The sequence below is a fragment of the Miniopterus natalensis genome, chromosome 2 (assembly GCF_054644295.1).
Source record: "Miniopterus natalensis isolate mMinNat1 chromosome 2, mMinNat1.hap1, whole genome shotgun sequence".
In the NCBI taxonomy this organism is placed as follows: Eukaryota; Metazoa; Chordata; class Mammalia; order Chiroptera; family Miniopteridae; genus Miniopterus; species Miniopterus natalensis.
The window spans coordinates 82701716-82722370 of NC_142082.1; the positions used below are offsets into that span (position 1 = coordinate 82701716).

A 20655-nucleotide genomic window follows, 5' to 3' on the forward strand; every position below is an offset into this window, starting at 1 on the left:
GGCACCCACTCTTTCAAAAGCTACTCAAATGTTCTTTGTTTATAAATAGAAACAAAAAGGTCAAACTTTGAACTAAACAGATTAGTAACATTTGAGATGCAAAGAACTAAAGCTAAATGAAAGGTCAGTATTTCAAAGATACAGATAAACAGAAGAGAAAATGTGTGAGTATTGTACATGAAATGCCCTCATGAAAAGAGTGGCAGTTTTTTTATTTTCTAAATATTCCTAGAACACCAGGAATAAGTCGTTCCTGCGGGTGATGATGTTTTCTTAATACATCAGGCAGATAAAACTGCATCCTACCATACTAGAAACTTAGGAGCATTTTCCAGTGTAGGGTGGTAGAAACCACATGGCATATTGGTATCTTTCTCCCAAGAAAAAGAAGTCAGCTTTTACGAAAAACCATAGCTCTTTTCTTCTGCTAAGCTAACCCAGAATGCTCTGTTATCCTTGGATCCCCCTCCACACACACACTTTATTGCAAATATTCCAATGACTAAGTTAAAGTAACATAATTTTTGCTTCTGGGAAAGTAACTTTTAAACAGAATTTTAACCTGTCAGCAGTGTACTTGTGTGTGTGTGTGTGTGTGTGTGTGTGTGTGTGTGTGTGTGTGTGTGTGTGTGTGTATGATTACCATATATATGTGTGTGTGTATATATGGCTCTTTTTATTTCAGTACAATGCCTTGGTTCTGCCCATAGGGCAAGTGAGTATTGATTATAAAAGAGCTGGGTGGAAGGGACAGGTGAAGGACCCCACTAGACCGAAACCCTTGTACTGGCGTCAGAGTAAAGCACCTCTTATAAACGCTGGGCCTCAGAAATTCCTTGCTAACTGATTTCAGATAATCTGTTTTAAACAGCATGTCCAAAGGAGATTCGCTACCCAGGGAAGGTCAAGGGACAGTGACATAATGAATGTATGCCAGATGAGAACATAGACAATATCTTTAATACACCTGACACTAATTTGGTAGGTGGTGTTATCCCCATTTCACACATAGGGAAAGTAAGGCCTAGAGCAGTTGAGTTGCCTCCCAGTGTTGCAGAGCTATTACATGGCAAAGTAAGGATCTGACCCAAGCCATTTTGTCTTCAAAACCCTGAGATGCTCCCTCCCTGCATCTGCTGGCTCACAGCACTCCACCCTGACCCCTCTTGGAGCTGTAGATTCTTCATAAACTCTTTTGTTGCTGTTGACTTTGGGTAGGTAGTGCTTGCTATGTAAATGTGATGAGCCCTCTTCCATAGGTGAGCCATCTGAGGTAATGTCTCTGGGATTTGACTTTATTTGAGGTGAGAGCCTTTCCCCCGCATGTTTTTTTCTTATAGTAGACTCATTCCAAGAAATATACCAGTGATTCCATTTTTAGATTATATCAATATTTGCTACTTTCTAAAAAGAATGTAGATAATATTCTTTCAGCTCTTTTGATTGCTTAATGAAAATCTTCTTTAAAAATGGTCCTTACAGCGCTGCCAAGAGTGGCTCAGTGGTTGAGCGATCGGGGTTCGATTCCCGGTCAGAGCACATGCCAGTCGGGGGCGTGCAGGAGGCAGCCAATCAGTGACTCTATCATTGATGTTTCTGTCTCTCTCCCTCTCCTTTCCTCTCTCTGAAATCAGTAAAGATATATTTAAAAAAAAAAAAAAAATGGTCCTTACAGATGGTGTTCTTAACATGTGGTTACAATTGTATACTGTTGGCAATGGGCTAAAAATGGGTTAGAAAAGCATATGTCATTCCTACAAAGCTCCTGATCTACATTCTTAGCTTGACACCCTGAGGCATGGAGCTTCAAGAGCTGAGGAAACAAGAAGCCATAAGTATCTCTAGCAGGACCAATGCTGGGGCCACACTGATGAATTTACTTTTAAAAACTACCAATAAAAGGTAAAATAATTATGGTAGTCATAGAGACCTAGAGCAGATTTTAGAGGAAGAATTTAATTTAGTTGAAGGTGTGCTTACTAACTCTTGTTTGAAATGTTGCCAGAGATTATAGAGATAGAAAAATTTCTCTTGGTTTGACTGGATCATTTCCTGAAAGATCATTTACAAGATACCTTCTAGTGTTTATTTGAGTCTTTTCAGTTATCTCTAAAAGAAACTTTTTCCTTTTGACTATTATGTAATTTTGCTAATAATTAAACTAGATTTAGATCATACCTAAACCTAGTTTTCTTTTTCACCTAATAGTTTATTTTTACCTTAAAGTTTTTTAATAGAATAATTACTCCTTTATCTCAGAGTGTGCATATATCAAATATTTGAACAACATCAAGTTCTTTTTCTCCCTCCTCACATAATTTATGCTGTGTTAAGTAACACATGTTTAGTGTTTCAGTATCTTTTTTTATAGTACTAAATATATGTTTAGTTTGATGAAGCTATAGGGTCAGGAAGACAGCTAAACTCCATTTACATTTTTCCTAAAAGCAGTTTAAAGAAAACAGAGTTTTTAAAAAATTCTTAAAATCTTAAATCACACACTCAAAATGATTGAAATGTCAGCACCACATTTATTTTTGCCTTTTTTTCATGCACACATTTTTTTCGCTTTAGGATCAGAATTTTATTAAAGTGCTGCAGTAGTCTTGTGTACTGGTTTTCCTCAGATAAATAATACCTTGTTGGATATTAACCAGTAAGACTAATTTCTACTACTTTTATATTTACAGAGTTGAATGGACAGGAGAGAAAAACAGTAATAGCAACAGTAACAATCATGAGAATAACAATAACTACTGCTACATGCCTTTGATGGGTGCTTTTGATGTGCCAGATACTGTGCTAAGAATGTTGCGCTATCACCTCCTTGAATTCTCTAAACAATCTGAGGAGTGCATTTAGTGACTCATACCCAAGGTCATGCAGTAGCAAGTGGTAGAACAAGGATTCAAATTTAGGCACTCCTACTTGTCTTCTGTGGACTGGTAGGTAATCTCAGCTTTTTTTTCAGGTTTTACCAGGCACCTTTTACTTTGGAAATAGTTGTACGCATATTCCACTACATTTTCCCCTTTGCTTTTTAATAGTTTCTGGTAACTGAATTGTCTTATCATGAATACACTGACGCTCAAAGAAAATATTTTTGAGTTCACAGAGCAAGATACCGTGGGTACTTATCTGAAAGGTAGCATATGCTAACTAGAACTGACCAGGTATCCATTACCTTATATACATGAAAGCAGTTTTATAGCAAAATACAGCTTTTTGAATGAGAACGCTTGAATACAGTTTTTTTACTTTACAACACACTCATTGGCAGAAACCTTTTCTTGCACAGTGTAACAGGAATAAATAAGGAGATCATGCCATGGAACGAGACTTAAAATTTAGTGGCTCCAGGATTACATGGTTTCTATAATAGAGGTAAGTGGCAGCCCACAATAATAGCCAAGCAAATAGAATCTCTAATCTTTGGCTTGTTTGGCTATTTACTCAACGTGTCCTCTGAAAGAGCTAAGAGCTGAGAGCTTTCTAGAAGTAAATGGAAGAGAGCACCTGCATTCTCAAGGCTCAGACTCCCTTTTGTAAATGCACTGAATTTTTAAGAGGGTGTGTACATGTTTAATGTGTGGGTGTGTTTGTTTAAGGAAGACATTGAACTTCAAAAGGCACAATGTTTTGTAACCCAGAAATGGAATTATTCAATCTGGCGATGAAATTGAAATAAACTAATTTGTAAACAGAGCAGGTATGTGGGCCTCCACTTGGTGGATCTGCCTCATCTAGCAGGAAGTTCAGATGCTTTGCTTCAGTCCAATCAGGAACCCCAAATATAGAACCTCCTATTTGAACAGCAACAGATATTAACCCAGCCTGGGGGCCAATGGAGTTTTTTCAGTTCAAAGGAGGAAAGGAATTTCACTTTCTGGCTGATATCCTCATTTTCTCAGGAACTGATTGTAGATAGTGGGAGTCCACCTTTAGAAAAAGGTGTGGGTAACCACAGCCTTGTAGCAGAGAAAATCTTCAAAGCAGAGAAGGTGAGCCATACAGTTGCCCTAGGCTTGGGAGAGACTGATCTGGAGTAAGAGTTCTGATCTCATAAAATTCACTTTAGACTTTTCAAACTGCCAGGCCAGCCTTAGTACTCTTAATTCCTAATCGGTCTAAGCTGAGTTTGGCACATATAATTATTTCAGCTTAAAAAATAGCCATTAACTGTTATAATGGGTTTTTAGAATTGGTAGTGCTGGGAATACACAGGTACTCCTTTCACACATTCCCAAATCTATATAGACAATCTGCTTTTCAGTATCTCCCAGTTATTACGTTTGGTAGCAAAGGACAGGGGTAGCATTGAGAGGATATCTGGGCAAATCAGAGGCTCTATCTTACTACTTTGGTCTCTTAAAAAAATTGTGGTAAAGTATATATAACATAAAATTTACCAATTTAACCATTTTTAAGTGTGCAATTCAGTGGCATTCACAATTTTGTATATTCACAATCTTGTGTAACCATTACTTCTATCCATTTCCAGAACTTTTCCATCATCCCAGTGATCTCTTCTTGATAAAACCTTTTATCACAGCTGCTAACAGGTAGAAAAATGGATTGACTGTTGTAATTAATCTTGTTTCCTCCTTTTAGTAGGTAAGTGGTTATCCTATAACAAAGCAGATGGCAAAAAGTAGGAAAAAAGTAAAACCAACATTATTTATTAGCTGGATGTTTGTGATTGTGAGTTTGATGATAATATCCTAAATGCCTAAAATTATAGACCATTGTTTTGGAATTCATCTTGTGGGGGGAAAAGGCAACCCCATCCTTCAACTCCTGAACTCAGATAAAGCTTTTCATAAACCTTTGGATCTGATTGTTATTCTTACCAGTGATGGAACATTTTCTCTGTGTTAAATGCACTATTTTATTTAATCCCTATAATAATCTAGCAGAGTAGATGACATTATGCCAATTTTATGAACTTCAAACATTACACTTCACTCTAACATTTTACCTTTACTCAGGTTGCTTCTAGCAGAAATGAGACCTGGGAAATTAAGAAGCCAGTCTGAGGTACCTTAGGTTAACTCAGGGTAATTGCTCATCGAACCCTTGCTCTAACCAGAGGATATAGTGCCTTTAGAGGACTCTAAAGTTGTGTTTTGAAAAGGAAGAATTTATCTTTCCTCTCTATTCTTCCTTGGCAACCCTTCAAAGAAAACTTTTTTGAGGTCAGAAGAAGAAAATTAGACTGGTATTTGAAGTTATAAAATCCTATGCTGAGACAGATAAGGTTCTATTCTGCCTAAAATTCTAACCTGCACAGTACCCCGAGACTGTTTATCCAACCACATGGTAGTTACTCTGATGGTTTTCATAGCTCTTCATAGGGGTTCCCCAGGACATTTCCTCTTTGGAGCCTAAGGCCCTTAGTCCACTAGACTGTCCCCTAAATAAATGATACCTGTAAGCCTTAAATATAAACCTGACACACCTTAATTTAAACCAAATACCAGGCTGTGTCTGAAATGTAAGAGCATGATTGGCTTTTAGCTTTAATTTTAAAAAAACTAATGACTTAATTGTTCCTGGCCATCTTGGGCCCTAAATGCCTTGCCAGTCTGGTAAGTGTCAAGACTCTATCCACCTGGACCCAATCTATGGAGCACTCAGCCCTCATCTGTCCTGGAGAGCCTTGGACACTCATCTGCCCTGGAGAGCCTGGGGCACTCATCTGTCCTGGAGAGCCTTTGGACACACACCCAATCCACAAACTTCCATTGCACATTTGAAACCTTCAAACAAAAGGATGTTTTCTTCCCTGAATACACAACAAAGAATGAGTTTCAGAAGGGCCCACAAACGGCTGAGACAATCCTACCCTGCTTCTTACCAGACCTCTCATCATACTTCCCACCAACCCTGGCCAGGACTGTGAGACACCGAAATACTCTTTTTCCCTCTTTGGCCAGGAACACTCTCCAATCGCCAGTAAACTTGGAGAGAGGAAATCTGACATTAAAGTTTGCATATATCACCTGGACTTTATGAGGAAAGAATAGTCATTTAAATGAAAAAAATACCTGCTCCTGGTCCAAAACTGGGTCTAGAACATTGGACCTTAATCAAACAAAATTGTCAGTGTCTCCCAGGCATCACTAAATCCCTCTTAATGACTTGTGAACTGATCTTTTTTCAACTGGGAATCTTCTTCTTTTTTTTTTTTAATATGTCTTTATTATTTTTTTTTTTTAATTTTTTATCTCTGTTGTTGAAAGTATTACAAACGTCCCCTTTTTCCCCCATTGATCCCCTCCACCCCACATCCACCCTACCCCCAGGTCTTCCTCATACCAATGTCCATGTCTATGGGTTATGCTTATGTAAGTTCTTTGATTAATCTCTCCCCACCCATTCCCCCATCCCCACCTTCCCTCTGAGATCCCTCAGTCTGATCCATGCTTCTATGTCTCTGGATCTATTTTGTTCATCAGTTTATTTTGTTTATTACATTCCACATATGAGTGAGATCATGTGATACTTGTCTTTCTCTGACTGGCTTATTTCACTTAGCATAATACTCTCCAGTTCCCTCCATGCTGTCCCAAAGGATAAGAGGTCCTTCTTTTTTACACCTGTATAGTATTCCATGGTGTAAAAGTACCACAGTTTTTTTTATTCATTCATCTACTGATGCGCACTTGGGCTGTTTCCAGATCTTAGCTCTTGTAAATTGTGCTGTTATTCATTTTGAAGTCTATTTTGTTCTGATATGAGTATTGCTACCCCAAGCTTTGTTTCATTTCCATTTGCATGGAAAAAAATTTTTCCATCCCTTCATTCTCATCCTGTGTGAGTCTTTTGTTTTGAGGTGGGGTATCTTGTAGACAGTATATATTTGGGTCATGTTTTCTTATCCATTCAGCGATCCTATGTCTTTTTATTGGAAGATTTAATCCATTTACATTTAAGATTACTACTGATTGATACTTATCTATTGCCATTTTCATTCTTTATGCCAGTGTTTCTCTCTCTTTCTACTTCTAATTACAGCAGTTCCTTTAACATTTCTTGCAGTGCTGGTTTGGTGGTGACAAACTCCTTTAGCCTTTTTTTGTCTGAGAAGCTCTGTATTTCACCATCTATCATGAATGAGAGCCTTGCTGGATAGAGTAGTCTTGCTTTCACATCCTTGTGCATTACCTTGAATACTTCATGCCATTCCTCTGGCCTGTAGAGTTTCTGATGAGAAGTCAGCTGAAAGCATTATGGGAACTCCTTTATAGGTAACAGATTGATTTTCTTTAGCTGCCTTTAAGATTCTCTCTTTGTCTTGAATTCTTGGCATTTAAATTATGATGTTCTGGGCATGGGCCTCTTTGGATTCTTCTTGCTTGGGACTCACTGTGCCTCTTGACCTTGTGTGAACTCCTTTACAGGTTAGGGAAGTTTTCTGCCATTATTTCTTCAAACAGGTTCTCTAACCCTTGCTTACTTTCGACCTCGTCTGACACTCTTATAATGTGAATATTGTTGCGTTTCTTGTTGTCCCACAGCTCTGTTAGGCTGTCCTCCTGTTTTTTAATTGTTTTTTTCTCTTTGGATCTCTGATTGAGTGATTTTTTTCTACCCAGTCTTCTAATTCACTGATCTGATCCTTAGCTTCCTCTAATCTGCTGTTTGTTCCTTCCAATGTATTCTTTATTTCTGCTATGTCATTCTTAATTTCCTTCATAGTTTCCATGTCTTTTTTCATGCTGTTACGCATCCTTACAATCAGTATTCTGAACTCTATATCTGATAGATTGCTTATCTCTATTTTATTTAGCTCTTTTTCTGAAGACTTCTCTTGTTCTTTCACTTTGGGCTTGTTTTGTCTCCCCATTTTGGCTGCTTATTTGGGTTTGTTTCTATGTATTAGGTAGATCTGCTAGGACTTTCAGTCTTTTTGGAGCATCTCTGGTATAGGCCAATGTCAGATGCAGTTTGTGACTGTCCCTGAGTACCCTATTTGGAGCTATCAACAACCCTAGGCTTAAGGTCCCCTCTGCTGGGTCTGGGTGCAGTTGGACAGGACCAAGATGCACACCAAAGTCTGCCTTTCCATGGCCGGGGTCCAGAAGCAGATCAGACAAAGACTCAAAGCACTCTGAGGTCTTATCTTTCCCTGTAGGCTGATTAACCTGATTCTCTTAATAAGCCTCGGGCTGTAGAAACTACACAGGGTGGGATGGGTAGTTGTTATCAGTCTCTTAACGAGCCTTAGGCTATAGAAACTCCTCTGGGTAGAGCAAGAGGTTTTCCAGCAGGGTGGGGCAATTACTCCCCTGCCAAAGCAGCAAATGGTCTGAGAAAGATGTCCTTTGGAGTAGGGGGGAATGACTAGGCACAATAATACAGATGGGTGCCTTCTGATCTCAATCTCCAGAGACCACAACTCTAGATTCTCCTCACACAGCTCCAGTCCACTCTGCCCTCCCTCTGCTAGAGCCCAAGGTGAGTGGCCGCACACGAAACTAGTGTGTTGGCTCTTCAAGAGGGTGCCTGCATTTCCAGCCATCTCTGCCTGGCAGACAGAAACCCTGCTGCTTTTCACAGCCAGTTGTGATGTGGGCACCTTTCTCAGTTCTGGTGCTCTTAGCTGGGAAGCCCAGCCTGGGGTTTAGGCCCCAGAGTCCTCAGTGGCAACCCCCACATCTGAGATATCCCTCTGGACCTTCAGCTGCCACCTGTGGGAGCCCAGTCTCTCTCTGTGCTGTCTCTGCTTTAGGTCCTTGGTTATGAGGGTGCTCTCCAGCTCATCTTCAGTTGCAGTTGATTATTCAGGATGGTTTTTCTATATTTTAGTTATAATTCCAGTTTGGTCCTGGGGGAGTAGCAGTGTAGCTTCCACTCAGTCTGCCACCATCTTCAATCCTCAAATATGTCTTTATTGATTTCAGGGAGAGGAAGAGAGAGGGAGAGAGAGATAGAAACACCAATGATGAGAGGGTCATTGATCGGCTGCCTCCTGCACCCCCCCACTGGGGATGGAGCGTACAACCCTGGGCACGTGCCCTGACCAGGAATAAAACCACGATCTCCTAGATCATAGGTGGATGCTCAACTGCTGAGCCACGCTGGCTGGGCTGGGAATCTCCCTAAAAGAAACAGAACCAACTCTCTCTTACCAAAGCAGAAAAGGAACTCTGCTGAGCACTGTGGAGGATGACACGGCTTCAAAGGGAGGTGTCAGAACGGGGCTCACTTTCTTGGTAAAGGCACAGGTGTGTTCCTGAGGGTGCTGGTGCCAGAGTGGATGAGACCCAGTCATCTTCAGAGTTGTTTGTCATTCTGCTCCTGATGCAGATGGCAGGAAGAACACGTGTGTTGGCCCAGCTGTGGAGGGAAGGCAGGAGGCGTGGGGCACCCCAGCAGCCTGCACTCACTGGCACAACAGCAGGTGTCTGCACCACATGGCAGAGGATTCAGCAGCTTCCCTGGCCTCCACGCACTATATACCAGGAATACTACCCCCAGTGTGACAACCAAAAATAGCTCCAGACATTGCCAAATGTCCCCTAGGGGACAAGAGAGGTGGGCACAGTTAGTTGCCCCCAGTTGAGAACCACTGATCTGAAGGAAAAACAGTCCTCTAACCCAAAGGGAAATGGGCGCTGGGTGGCAAAAACGTGGTTTCCACTAAATCTTCCTCTCTTAATCTGTCTCCACTGTTTCCAGCCTTGGTCAGAATCTACCCCCAGCCTGTGGGGTCACTGTCTCCATGCACTTCTCAGTAATCAGTCACTTTCTCTTTGGCACCATGTCCGTACTGCATATATATACTGTTGTTCTACATAAACAGTTATGTATTTCTATGGTGTTCTCCCCAAATAATGGACTTCTTGAGAACAGAAATCAGATCTCACTCATATCTGTGTGCCTGATATCTCTGGGCACTTGGTACTATTTAGTCTTCATCAATGCGTGAACAGACTTTCTGTCTTAGATGGAGTGAGGCCTGCTTACTGTAGTATTACATGGAACTTGGCAGCCAGGAAGGGCATCCATTTCAGAACCCCTAAAGGGGGGAGGGTGCCAGGCACACTCATCCCCTGTCCAGTAAGAATCACCTTAGGAAGACCCCATTGTCTCAGAACTCATGATATTCCCACTGACCACCAGTGCCTGTGCTGACTTTGTGGTCTTCTTCTTGGAGAAGGAGCTCTTCTGGATTCCCTCTGGGCTCCTGCTTTACTAAGGTTTGATTACAGGCCTCAAGCTCAGAACAGCCAGAATTTGCATTAAAGAAGCTCCTTAGATGTGTTTCTGAGCTTTCCTCACAAAAGAGTCAATAACCGAGAAACACAAAGCACTGTTTCCCCAGGGTTCCAGTGACCAAAATAGGCTCTGCTTCACTTTTAAAATAAAAATATTGCTGCTAACTTCTGAAGCCTACCCTCCTACCTGGGAGACTCCTCAAGCAAGTCCATAGCCAGAGTGTTCATCAGTCATCTCACAGCTGACGTCCGCTCCCTTTCTGGCCTCTTCCTCCTCCTCCCCCAGACTTTAAGGCTATTTTCATGCCAAAGCCACATGATCCTTTTAGGAACTTTCCAGACAGCTCTTTCACCTGTTTGGGGGCTTGGTAATAACTTTGAACAGTGTCCCAAACAATCCTATTTTTGTTTCATAAAATTGTTTCCTATATCATTTGAGAAATAAATAGTTTTTAGTTTAGTTAAATAAAAAATCAATACATCTTTCTTGCTCAATATTTTTTAAGTTATAGTTTTCTGTTGAGAGAAACTTTGCCTCATTTTTCATGTAAATCAGTTTCCTCAGGTCCATCAGACTCACGAGGAGGGCTCATCACCACACTGGGTGCTTGGCCCACCCCTAGTTCCTAATTCGTTAGGTCTTGGGTGGGGACCAAGAATGTGTATTTCTCAGAGCTTCCCAGGTGACCCCAGGGTGTTGGTCTGGAAATTGCGCATTTAGAAGTATGAGAGCATATGTTTCTAGAAGAAAGATCCTTAGTGATTTTTATGCATAGTATCTTACTAATATATAGCATGATCTTTTTGCCTGCCTTACATTCACGTTAGATACTCTTAGGTACACATAGAGCGAATTAGTGAATGAATGCTTGAATGTAAAAACCTTTACAAAGATTCTATTTATAATTACTTCAATTTACTCTTCTTTGCTTTCACTAAACCTTGACCGAACTCAACTACGGTTTTGTTTGATTGGGTACCCTTGGTTGGTGTTAAGCAATAGGAGATATAACTATTCTCCTTGTCTTCCAAGGCTTAAAATAGTTTTAATGTTTTTAATTGCACCAATAATCTCCCATATTCTCAAAATTAAATGATACAGAGACCATTTCACCCCAGGTGCTTAGTAAAGGGGGCAGAAAGAGATTCCATCTTTGCCAGGTTGGCTTAGAAACATAATCAAATTGCCAACCAGTTGTTCTCAGTCAAGTTTTCAAACAATTGTATTAATTCTACATCTACACAGGTACTCAAGAGGTTAAGGAGTTCATGCCAAGTACATGTAGATGTTTAAACGATGGTCTGGTTAGATTCTATATTACATATTACAAAATAACAGGGTGTGAACTTGCAGCTTTATACATGTATTGAAGTTGTCCTGGGGCTGACAGAATTTTTTCTTGGTGAAAGCATAGAAATATGCATGGTTAAAAGTCCCTTAAACATGTAAGGGCTTCTGTTTGCAAAGGGTTACCACAGATACTTGGAAGCCACCCAGAAAACATCCTTAAGTGCAAAACTCTTAGGCACTGTTTTCTCCCAGTATTATGCCCAGAAAAGAATTCCTGCATCAGCCAAGCGTGGCTGAGTATTGTACCATGAGAGGAAAAGGCTTTTGTCATGACATGAGTGCCTGTCCCAGTTACACCTGGGCAAAGCCATTTTGCCGGTACCAGTTTACCGCCTTTTCAGCAGAGGCTGCTCGCAGTTTTCTCTGTTCCCTACCTCCAGTTAGATAGTTACATAGCTATGACTGCTCATAAAGTGTACTCCATAGTACAGAAACCAAATTGCCCAAAAGACAATGGGCATTTTGGCTCTGTCTTCAGGGAAGTAAGGGACAATTAATGAGCTGGGTCCATATAGCCATGGGTGGCATCAGGAAGCTATTAGACTTTTTTTTTCTGGAATTTCTCCACATGTTTGTTTTTTGTCATATCCAGGATGCTGATATTTAAATATGGGCCTTTTAAAAATGTATATTTACAAAATTCCAATATGTCACCATGCTTCAAGGGCATGGGCTCTGGAACCAGACTACCAGGATACAACAAAGAAACTTCGTAGTTGTGTTGTAGGTGGTGGGAACAGCACCATGTGTTAGACCAGTGGGGTCAGGCTGGACCTGCGTTCAGAAATCTCAGTACTTGAGTTCTGGCTAAGAAAGAATTCAGAGTCAAGACTCAGACTATAAGAGAACATTTGGAAAATCACAGAAGTAGAAGTTAATTTGTAGAAGAAATGGGCTGAGGAAATAAGTTACGGAGGTAACAGAAGCGCCCTGGGAACTTGGGATGAGGAAGCTAATGGTAACACACCTGGGGTCGGGGATAGAGGGAGGGGACCATGCTGGGTCCTCCTTCCCAAGGGTTTTGAGGGTGGGGATTTTAGGGGAGGTCCCAGGGGAAGATAATAGACTATTCAGCAGCTTTCCAGGTGTGTCCTTTCAGGGTCTAGGTCTCCAATGATTGATTGGTCGGTGCCAGGTTAGGGGGTCATTATTCAATGCAGCTGGCCCTGAGGTCAGCCGTGGCTGGTTTTGCTGCTTTTCTGGGCCTAGAGCTAAAATACAACTTGAGTCCTGGATGTTATCTCTAGTGGGGGGGGGGGGGGGTCAGGTGGCTCAAACTGCAAGACCATCTAGCGATATGCTAAGGAAGGAAAGATCACCCTGGGGGAGACCTTTGCTAGGCACCCAGGGCTTTTCTCCCTGGTGACCTTCTGCACCTGGCCCATCATGCTTGCTATGTTCATGTCTGTCTAACTGCCTGCCACAGTTGTGTGACCTGTGCCTGCTTCATTGTCTTAGTTGTAAGATGGATTCCTCACAGATGTGTTTTAAGGATCAGATGAGTCAATACTCTTAGCACTTGCCAGGTACTCAGTAAATGCTCAACAGATAGCTGCCATTATTACTGTTGTTTGTGTTAATGGCAGTCTTTCTGACAAACTCTTTCTAAAGCAGCTGTCTGTGGGTCAGGTCCTCATGCCTGGTATCTTTATCCTCACTTTATTCCCATCTCTATGTCAACAGTTACTAGAGAGAATAGCATATAGTATAATTTGGAAGCCCTTACTGCTTCAAAAATCAGTCTTGGAATCCTTTTACTATCATAATTTATTTTCATCAGGCCTAGAATAATTGCCCTAGTACTTCAAGGTTATGAAACATGCTAGTTTGAGCAGAGCAGTCAAGCTGAAAATGTTCTGGCTTGTACCAGCTTTTATTAGCCCATTTGCCTCTCAGGTAAAATGAGGATAAAAATAAATTAAATCATCATTCTTCAGCTACTCATTATATATTCTCTATCCCTCTGAGAAGAACAGGTAGATAAAATCTAACTACTTACTTTCCTTTGTATGAACTATGTGCAACGTGCATCCTAGTACAATTTTGTCTTCTTACTTTGCTGTCAACACATTTCTTTTTTGAGTTGTAAGGTTGTCATTCATTTGTTTCAGTCCTTTTGACAAAATCAATCCATATACCCCAACTTAGGTGATTTCCACAGTGAAATATGTTTGTAAACTCCATCCACTTATGGACTTAACAGCTCCAAGCTTTTCCCAGGGGCTCCTAAGAAACTGCAAGTCTAGTCATCACCCTTTTAAGATTAAGACTTGAAGACAAAGGGGACGTTTTTGTCAGCTTTTTAAAAAAATCAAAGAGTTTTTGGAAGTTTTTTACTATACACATATAAAAGGTAACCAGTTTTTCTTATTTATTGAACTACCTGAAAACAGAGGGTTTTTCTTTTAATTCTGTGTAGAAGTTAGTTCGTGTTGACGCTTGCAAAACATTTAAATCTAATTAAAGTGAGGATATCATAACAATATACCAAGAGACTTCTTGCCTCAGTACTATTCTTTATTCCTTTTGTTCCGATTTCCTCTTGTTTGAACCTTCATCTTTAGCAATCACTTAACATACAAAATTACCAAACCATTTCGTTTTGACCAGGTTTCATTTAAAAATACCACAAGTGTGTATGTTTTTCTTTTGTTATTGCCATTCTCTGAGATGCAAGAATGATTGAAAATGGGAAACTGGAGAAGGATTGTGTTAGTTAGGTCTGTCTGCCGAGAAGGACAGAGCAAGGTCATATTTATATTGGCAGTTTGTTGAGTTCAAATGAACCACTTCAAAGGGACAGGAGGGCCATGCATAACTGAATAAGTTTGCTCTGAATGAAAGGGTTTTTAATTCCTGATAGTTCTCATCATTTAATCATAAACAACCAGTCATTTAACTATAGAATGTTTCACATACTAAAAGGAATAAAATAGTATAATAGGTTAACTCATTTTATTGAAAGCCTCTTTAGCCTACAACTGTTGTTTGTATTAAGAAACCTGGCACATAGGAAAGGCCTGAAACCTGATTTATTCATCGGATTGCATCTACTTAAGTCAGGGGTAGGGAACCTTTATCTGCCAAGGGCCTTTTGGATATTTATAACATCATTCATGTGCCATACAAAATTATCAACTTAAAAATTAGCTATGAAAAAAGCTCCTAGATTTATTGAATTTCGAGTCCTGCCTGTGATTGCCTTGGCAGGGCCAGGCCAAATGATTTCACAGGCCATATGTGGCCCTCGGGATGTTCCCCGCCCCTGACTTAAGGAGTAACCTCCATCTAGAACATAGGATGTGAAATGTGCAGCTTTGGCAATCAGCAAGGATACAACATTTCTATCATTAACACAGCTGGACCAGAGGAGAGGCCTTCTTTCATCCATAGAGATTATTTAACTGTAAAAAGAAAATTGTGGTTTAAACTTTAGTTTTGCAAAAAAGACATAGCAATGGAACTTTCTTCCAGTAGCTGCTCCTTATTTCTCAGATATTTCCTGAGATGGAGATAGCAGAATTTGAACTTGAATGAGGATAAAGATATTTGGACCTGTAGTTGGAGTGTTATATTATTCTTCATTCTCGAGGTCTAGGTGGTGGCTTACAAGTATGTGTTTGGAGCTGCTGTTTTTATGTCCACCATATAAAGCAGCCCTTTAGCTATTTCCCACATGGTCATTCACTGGTGGGAATGACCACTTCCCTGTGTAAGTGCTGGACCCACCTGAATTCTGTTCTTACTGCTGACTGAAGTCTGGAGGCCCGCACCTGGACACCACCACACACACTGCCCAGCACCTAAACGTAAGGAGCTGCTGGTTTTCCTCTGGTTCCGAGCCTCAGCTTCTCCAACTCTATCCCTCCCTGAGCCTCTTCCACCTTTAGTCCAGCCACACAAGACCATTTAGTAGTCAATATACATTCTGCATTTTCCCACCCTTCTGCTTTTCCTATGTTGTTCTCTCCATGTGGAAGGCCCTAATTTGAACCTAAATCTTCCCCATCTTTCAAGGTTCTACTCAGATCCCAACCCAGTCTTTGAATTTTTGCATCAGAAGTCATCTTCCTCCCTCTGTTCTCCCACCAACTGCACTTTGTATGTTCTTAACATTTACAGTCTACTTTGGTCCAGACATTTTATGTTGAAAATTTTCCAATATTCAACAAAGTTGAATGAATGGTACAGTGAACATTCATATACTTGCCATTTAGATTCTACAGTTAACATTTTGTGATATTTGCTTTATCACATATACAGCTGTCCATTCATTCACCCACCCATCAATCTAGCATATATATGTTATATATATAAAAATACATATGTGTGCGTATATACATATATTTCAAAGCAAATTGCAGACATCAGTACATTTTAACCCTGGCATTAACTAGAGTTCAATATTTTACTTTTACTTTTTAGGGAAAATTTATGTACAGTGAAATACACAAATCTTTTATGCATCATTTAATGAGTTTTAATTCCTCTGTATACCTTTATCATGCAAATCACTGTCCAGATATAGAACATTACCATCACACCAGAAAGTCTTCTTGTGTCCCTTTTCAGTTGATTGCCATTTCTACTCTGAAAGGCAACCACTGTTCTGATTTTTTCCACCATAGATTATTTGGTCCATTTTTGAACTTCATGTAAATGAAATCAAACAGAATGTACTCCCTTATATAAGACTTCCTGCATTCAGCGTACTATTTGGGGGTCCATCCATGTCCTTGCCTGCATCACGTGGTGGTTCCTTTTAATTGCTGAGTGGTACTCCATTTTATGAATATACCACATATGTTTATCTATATCCTGTTGATGGAAGCTTGTGTAGTTCTCAGTTTGGGGATGTAAAGTCCTTGTTGGCATGCTTTCATTTTCTTTGGTTAATACCTGGGAGGAAATTTCTGGTGTATAGTAAGGTAAGTTTGTGCATAGTCTTGTAAACTGCTAGACCTTTTTCCAAAGTAGCATCATTTCACCCTTTCAGCACTGATGTATTACAATTCAGGTGCCCACAGCCTTGCCTACACTTGGTGTTGTCAGTTGTTTTAATTATTCTGGTAGATGTTTTGTGTTGTCTTATTATGGTTTTAATTTCCTCTTCCCAGATAACAATGATGGTCTGTCTTCTCAGTTCCTCTTAGTTTTGTGTGTTTATTTGGATGGCTTTTCTTGTGAAAGATCTGCTTAAATTTTTTGTCCATTTTTAATTTTTAAAAAAATATTTGTATGATAAGCTTAAGGATTCCTTTATATATTCTGAATACCAATATTACATGAGATATCTTTAAAGAGTGGACATCTTTAATTATGATAAAATATGTCAACTTTTTTGTGGTTATTTACTTTGTGTCCTAAGAAATCGTTGCCTATCTAAAAGTCACAAAATAGTCTATATTTCCTTTTAGACATTTCATAATTTTAGCTTTTACAGTTAAGTCTTTGCCCATCTCAAATTAATTTTTATGTATGGTATGTGGTAGGTGTCAAGGTTAGTTTTTTCCCTATCTGGATAGCCAGTTCCACAGGTTGACTTTTGTGATTGTGTCCTCCTTGCCCTCATATTGACTTTCCCTGTTCACCTTTAACTGATTATGACCTGGCATAATTCTTAACACACAGCAACTACTCAAGACATGTTAATTGAATTGAATTACATTAAAGATTTAGAGGATAATAGAGAACTCTGGCGATCTTTTCATGTCTCAGTTTTGGAATTTGTTTTACGGGATCCATCCCCCAAATTAATTGATTACTCGAATCTTTCTCTTTGGAGTGAAGAATGGAGATAGTCAGCTTTTCGTTAGATTGTTAGTATACGCTGGACACAGTGCCTCACTGCTTTCCACGACTTCTTGTTTTATCTTCTAGCAATCTGTATATTTGAGTACTGGAGATTTTAAGTGACTTTCACATTACACAATTAATAAGTTGCAAAGCTAGGAATTCTCTAGGAGAGCAAAATTGGAGAAAAGCCAATAACTTTACTCTATAAGATTTCTGCAAAAAAATTAACACTTGATTGCTTTTAAAAGTGTAGATAACTTAATAATAAAACTTGGTAAGTAATTAAACATATTAAATTCTGAATCAGCCCAGTTGAGGATAACTAAAAATTTCAGTCTTCTAACAGTACTCCAAGTGTATAGTAATATCCACAAAATAAAAACCCTTGGGAAACATATTTGGGCCTAAATCTCTGTGCTAAGTTTCCATTAGATAGGAAAAAGGCATTAAAAATCATAAATATCTTCAGGGCCAACACACTGCCTATGATTTTTTGTAATGTTCTAACAGTCAGGTTATAGAACCAAGCTCTTATTTCAGAAAGCCAGATGTTCCCCTAATGTATAGACTTGAACAGTCTTTGTGCCTCCTGACTGTCTGGGGGTGATGTGTTGGCTGATGTTTTCTTTGTTCTCAGGCATGCTTCAGAAGTGTCCTTCCATTGATGACTTTGTAAGTGCCCTTGTCTCCGACTTGGATCTGGACTTCGAAACTTTCCTCATGGATTCTGAGTGACAGAAACACCTTGAATCTTTTAAGTCAAGATCATATAGATATTAACTTTGTTGTAAATGCTACAGCTGCTAACACTTGTTTCTGATTTCAGTATTCAGTTCTGTAATAATTTATGAAAAACCTTAAATGTATGGAACTTGGAATAAATAATTGTTTTAATTAAGCTGGCTTTTAGTCTGTTTGGCAGATTTTTGAACATATGGAAATCCACTCAGTCAGCTAGTAAAAACTAGAGCATAGAGTTAGTTGTTAAATTTAAGGTTTGGGCATTTCCTTAGTCTAGCCACTTTCCTTTTGAACATTTTAAATCATTTTCCTTGATCTTTGATTGATTAAAGACTTCATTAAAAGCAAAATTATTCTAGTTTGTGGCAGTCTTCAGAAAGGTTACACATCTAGTTCTTTTGAATGATTACCATTTCTCAAGACCACTGTACTAGACTTTGAAAATGCCATTGGGGTATTCCCTATAACAACCAAGAAACCAAGTATGGTTTCCAAAGTACTTGTACTGACTGCATTGGTTTTCTTCTGAGTGTTTAGGCATACATAGTTGGACTCAGAACAGACAAGACTTGAACTCATACTTCTTTGGCTGGATTATGAATGTACAAAAATAAGTGCAGGTCCAATTTAATGAGTGATGTGCCAAAATCCAGCAACTGATAAATAAGGAAACTGGGACTTAAATCTTGTCTGTCTGTATCCTGAACCCATCTACCTTACATTATTGTACAATGTACTGTATCACTGTGTGTTAACAATAAGAAGTGATTTAATGGGGTTTTCCGGCCATCAAAGTCAAGAATTTAATTATAGACTTTAAAATGGCATCTGCAAGAAGCCCCTTCCAGCTTCTTACTGAATGACCAATGACAATGCAAAATGGCAAGATTAAAAATCCCCAAAACTAGGACACATGTCCAGCCAATTCACAGAATCTGGAAGAATTCCTACAAGCTCAGAAAAAGATGAGACTAGAAGAAGAAATGCCAGTGGACCACCCATGGATACACCTGGATATACGGGGGACTGACCCCTCATTTCCCCCCCCCACACTGAGAAATCCAAAGTAGGCACCAACCAGAGAGCAGTGCACTGGCATAGCACCCATGCAGTGCTCTCACAGCCCCTGGCTGCCCTTTATTCCTCTTCCAGCTCCTCCCCTCTGGAATTTCTGAGTCTGTGAATACTTGGAAACTGCAACACACAGCGAATCCTCGGGCAGGACACAGGGCAGGCCCCACAGTGGTGCCTCCTCTGTACCCAAGCAGAGTCGGGGAAGGGAGGGCAAGGCTTGAGTAATGCTAGCAATAGGAGCCCCGAGACCAGTGCCCGGGGAGGAATCTAGCTGTTCCTGTACTCCACCCTGTTTATTCACAGTGTCTGAGCTAAGGTAAGAAAAATCTTACCTAACAAATGTGCACTACACAAATGCTAACTCTCTTCTGAGAAGTGGACTTGGAGAAATTGATATGAACCTGCCAGTCAGTGGCAGGTAAATCTGAAAAGGTGCTTTGACCGCCTCCCAGGTGTGCCAACAGTGACAATTCCTTTTCAGCTGAGGGTGAGTAAGGAGAAAAATCTATAGGGAGCCCACGTGCAAACATTCTTCAGGAAAAGGAAAGATCACCTGGAGGAGAACTTGGAAGATTATTTTGCAAAGGAAGAAAAACACATTGGAGGAAACCTCTATTATTCTTAGTGAGATTTGAGAAAACAGTATTTATGAAGCTGAAAGCCATCAATAGCAAGCAGAAATAAAAGGATAATAGGATAAGAAGATAGGTGAAAGGGAGGGAGGCAGGGACGGAGGGAGGGGAAGAAATGCAAAGAAACTGAAACACATGCAATGATTTAAAGCATAATCAAAGCAGAAAAGGGCAAAGTTGTCTAGGGTGAACTCGAGAAACATCTCAGAATGCAGACGGGCTGTGAGAGCTGGTAACAGGGAAGAGGAGGAGAGATCTGCCTCTGCCAGACAGAATTCCTGAGGAGGAAGGCAGGACGCCCGGATAGAAAGCAAATTCTTATGTCCTGTATTCCGGTGCTCAAATGGTGAATGCATGCTATTTGTACATGCTCTGGCAAATATATATTCAGTGGGTGAATTTAAGAAAACATTTTTGAGATGAGAAAGAAAATAGAGTGCAGTTTGAAAGGAAATCCTTGATGGTTGCCCAATAATGTGACTATACTTAATGCCATTGAACTGTACACTTTAGTAAGTGGTTAAATCATTAGATTTTGTTATGTATATTTTACCACAATTAAAAAAAAATAAAGCGAATCTTGCATTCCAGGCCAAACAAAATGATGAAAAGAGACCCTAGCCTAGACACTACCTGCCCTTTCTTTTGAGAATTTAAATGTAAATTAAAATTACAAGCCAGCATACCCCAAATTGGGCTTTGCAGAACACTTCCCAGGATGTTACTCAGTTTTCCATGAACTCAAAAGGGTCCTGTTGTTAAATACATTTGGGAAATGCCAAATAAGTGTTGATGGTTCACTGTGCACAGTAGCAATCCTACAGTCACAAAACATACC

General features: G+C 39.9%; 1 protein-coding gene across 3 annotated transcripts in view; it reads left to right on the forward strand.

Annotated features, from left to right (window-relative positions):
- Positions 1–18268, forward strand: part of MIPEP (mitochondrial intermediate peptidase) — a 186045-nt gene extending 167777 nt beyond the window's left edge. For all 3 annotated transcript variants that reach the window (XM_016199506.2, XM_087814364.1, XM_087814366.1), the window contains one exon: positions 18008–18268. In XM_016199506.2, the coding sequence (XP_016054992.2) occupies positions 18008–18105 (98 nt within the window). In that variant the 3' untranslated portion in view covers positions 18106–18268. The remainder of the gene's footprint in view (positions 1–18007) is intronic.
- The last annotated feature ends 2387 nt before the right edge of the window (positions 18269–20655 follow it).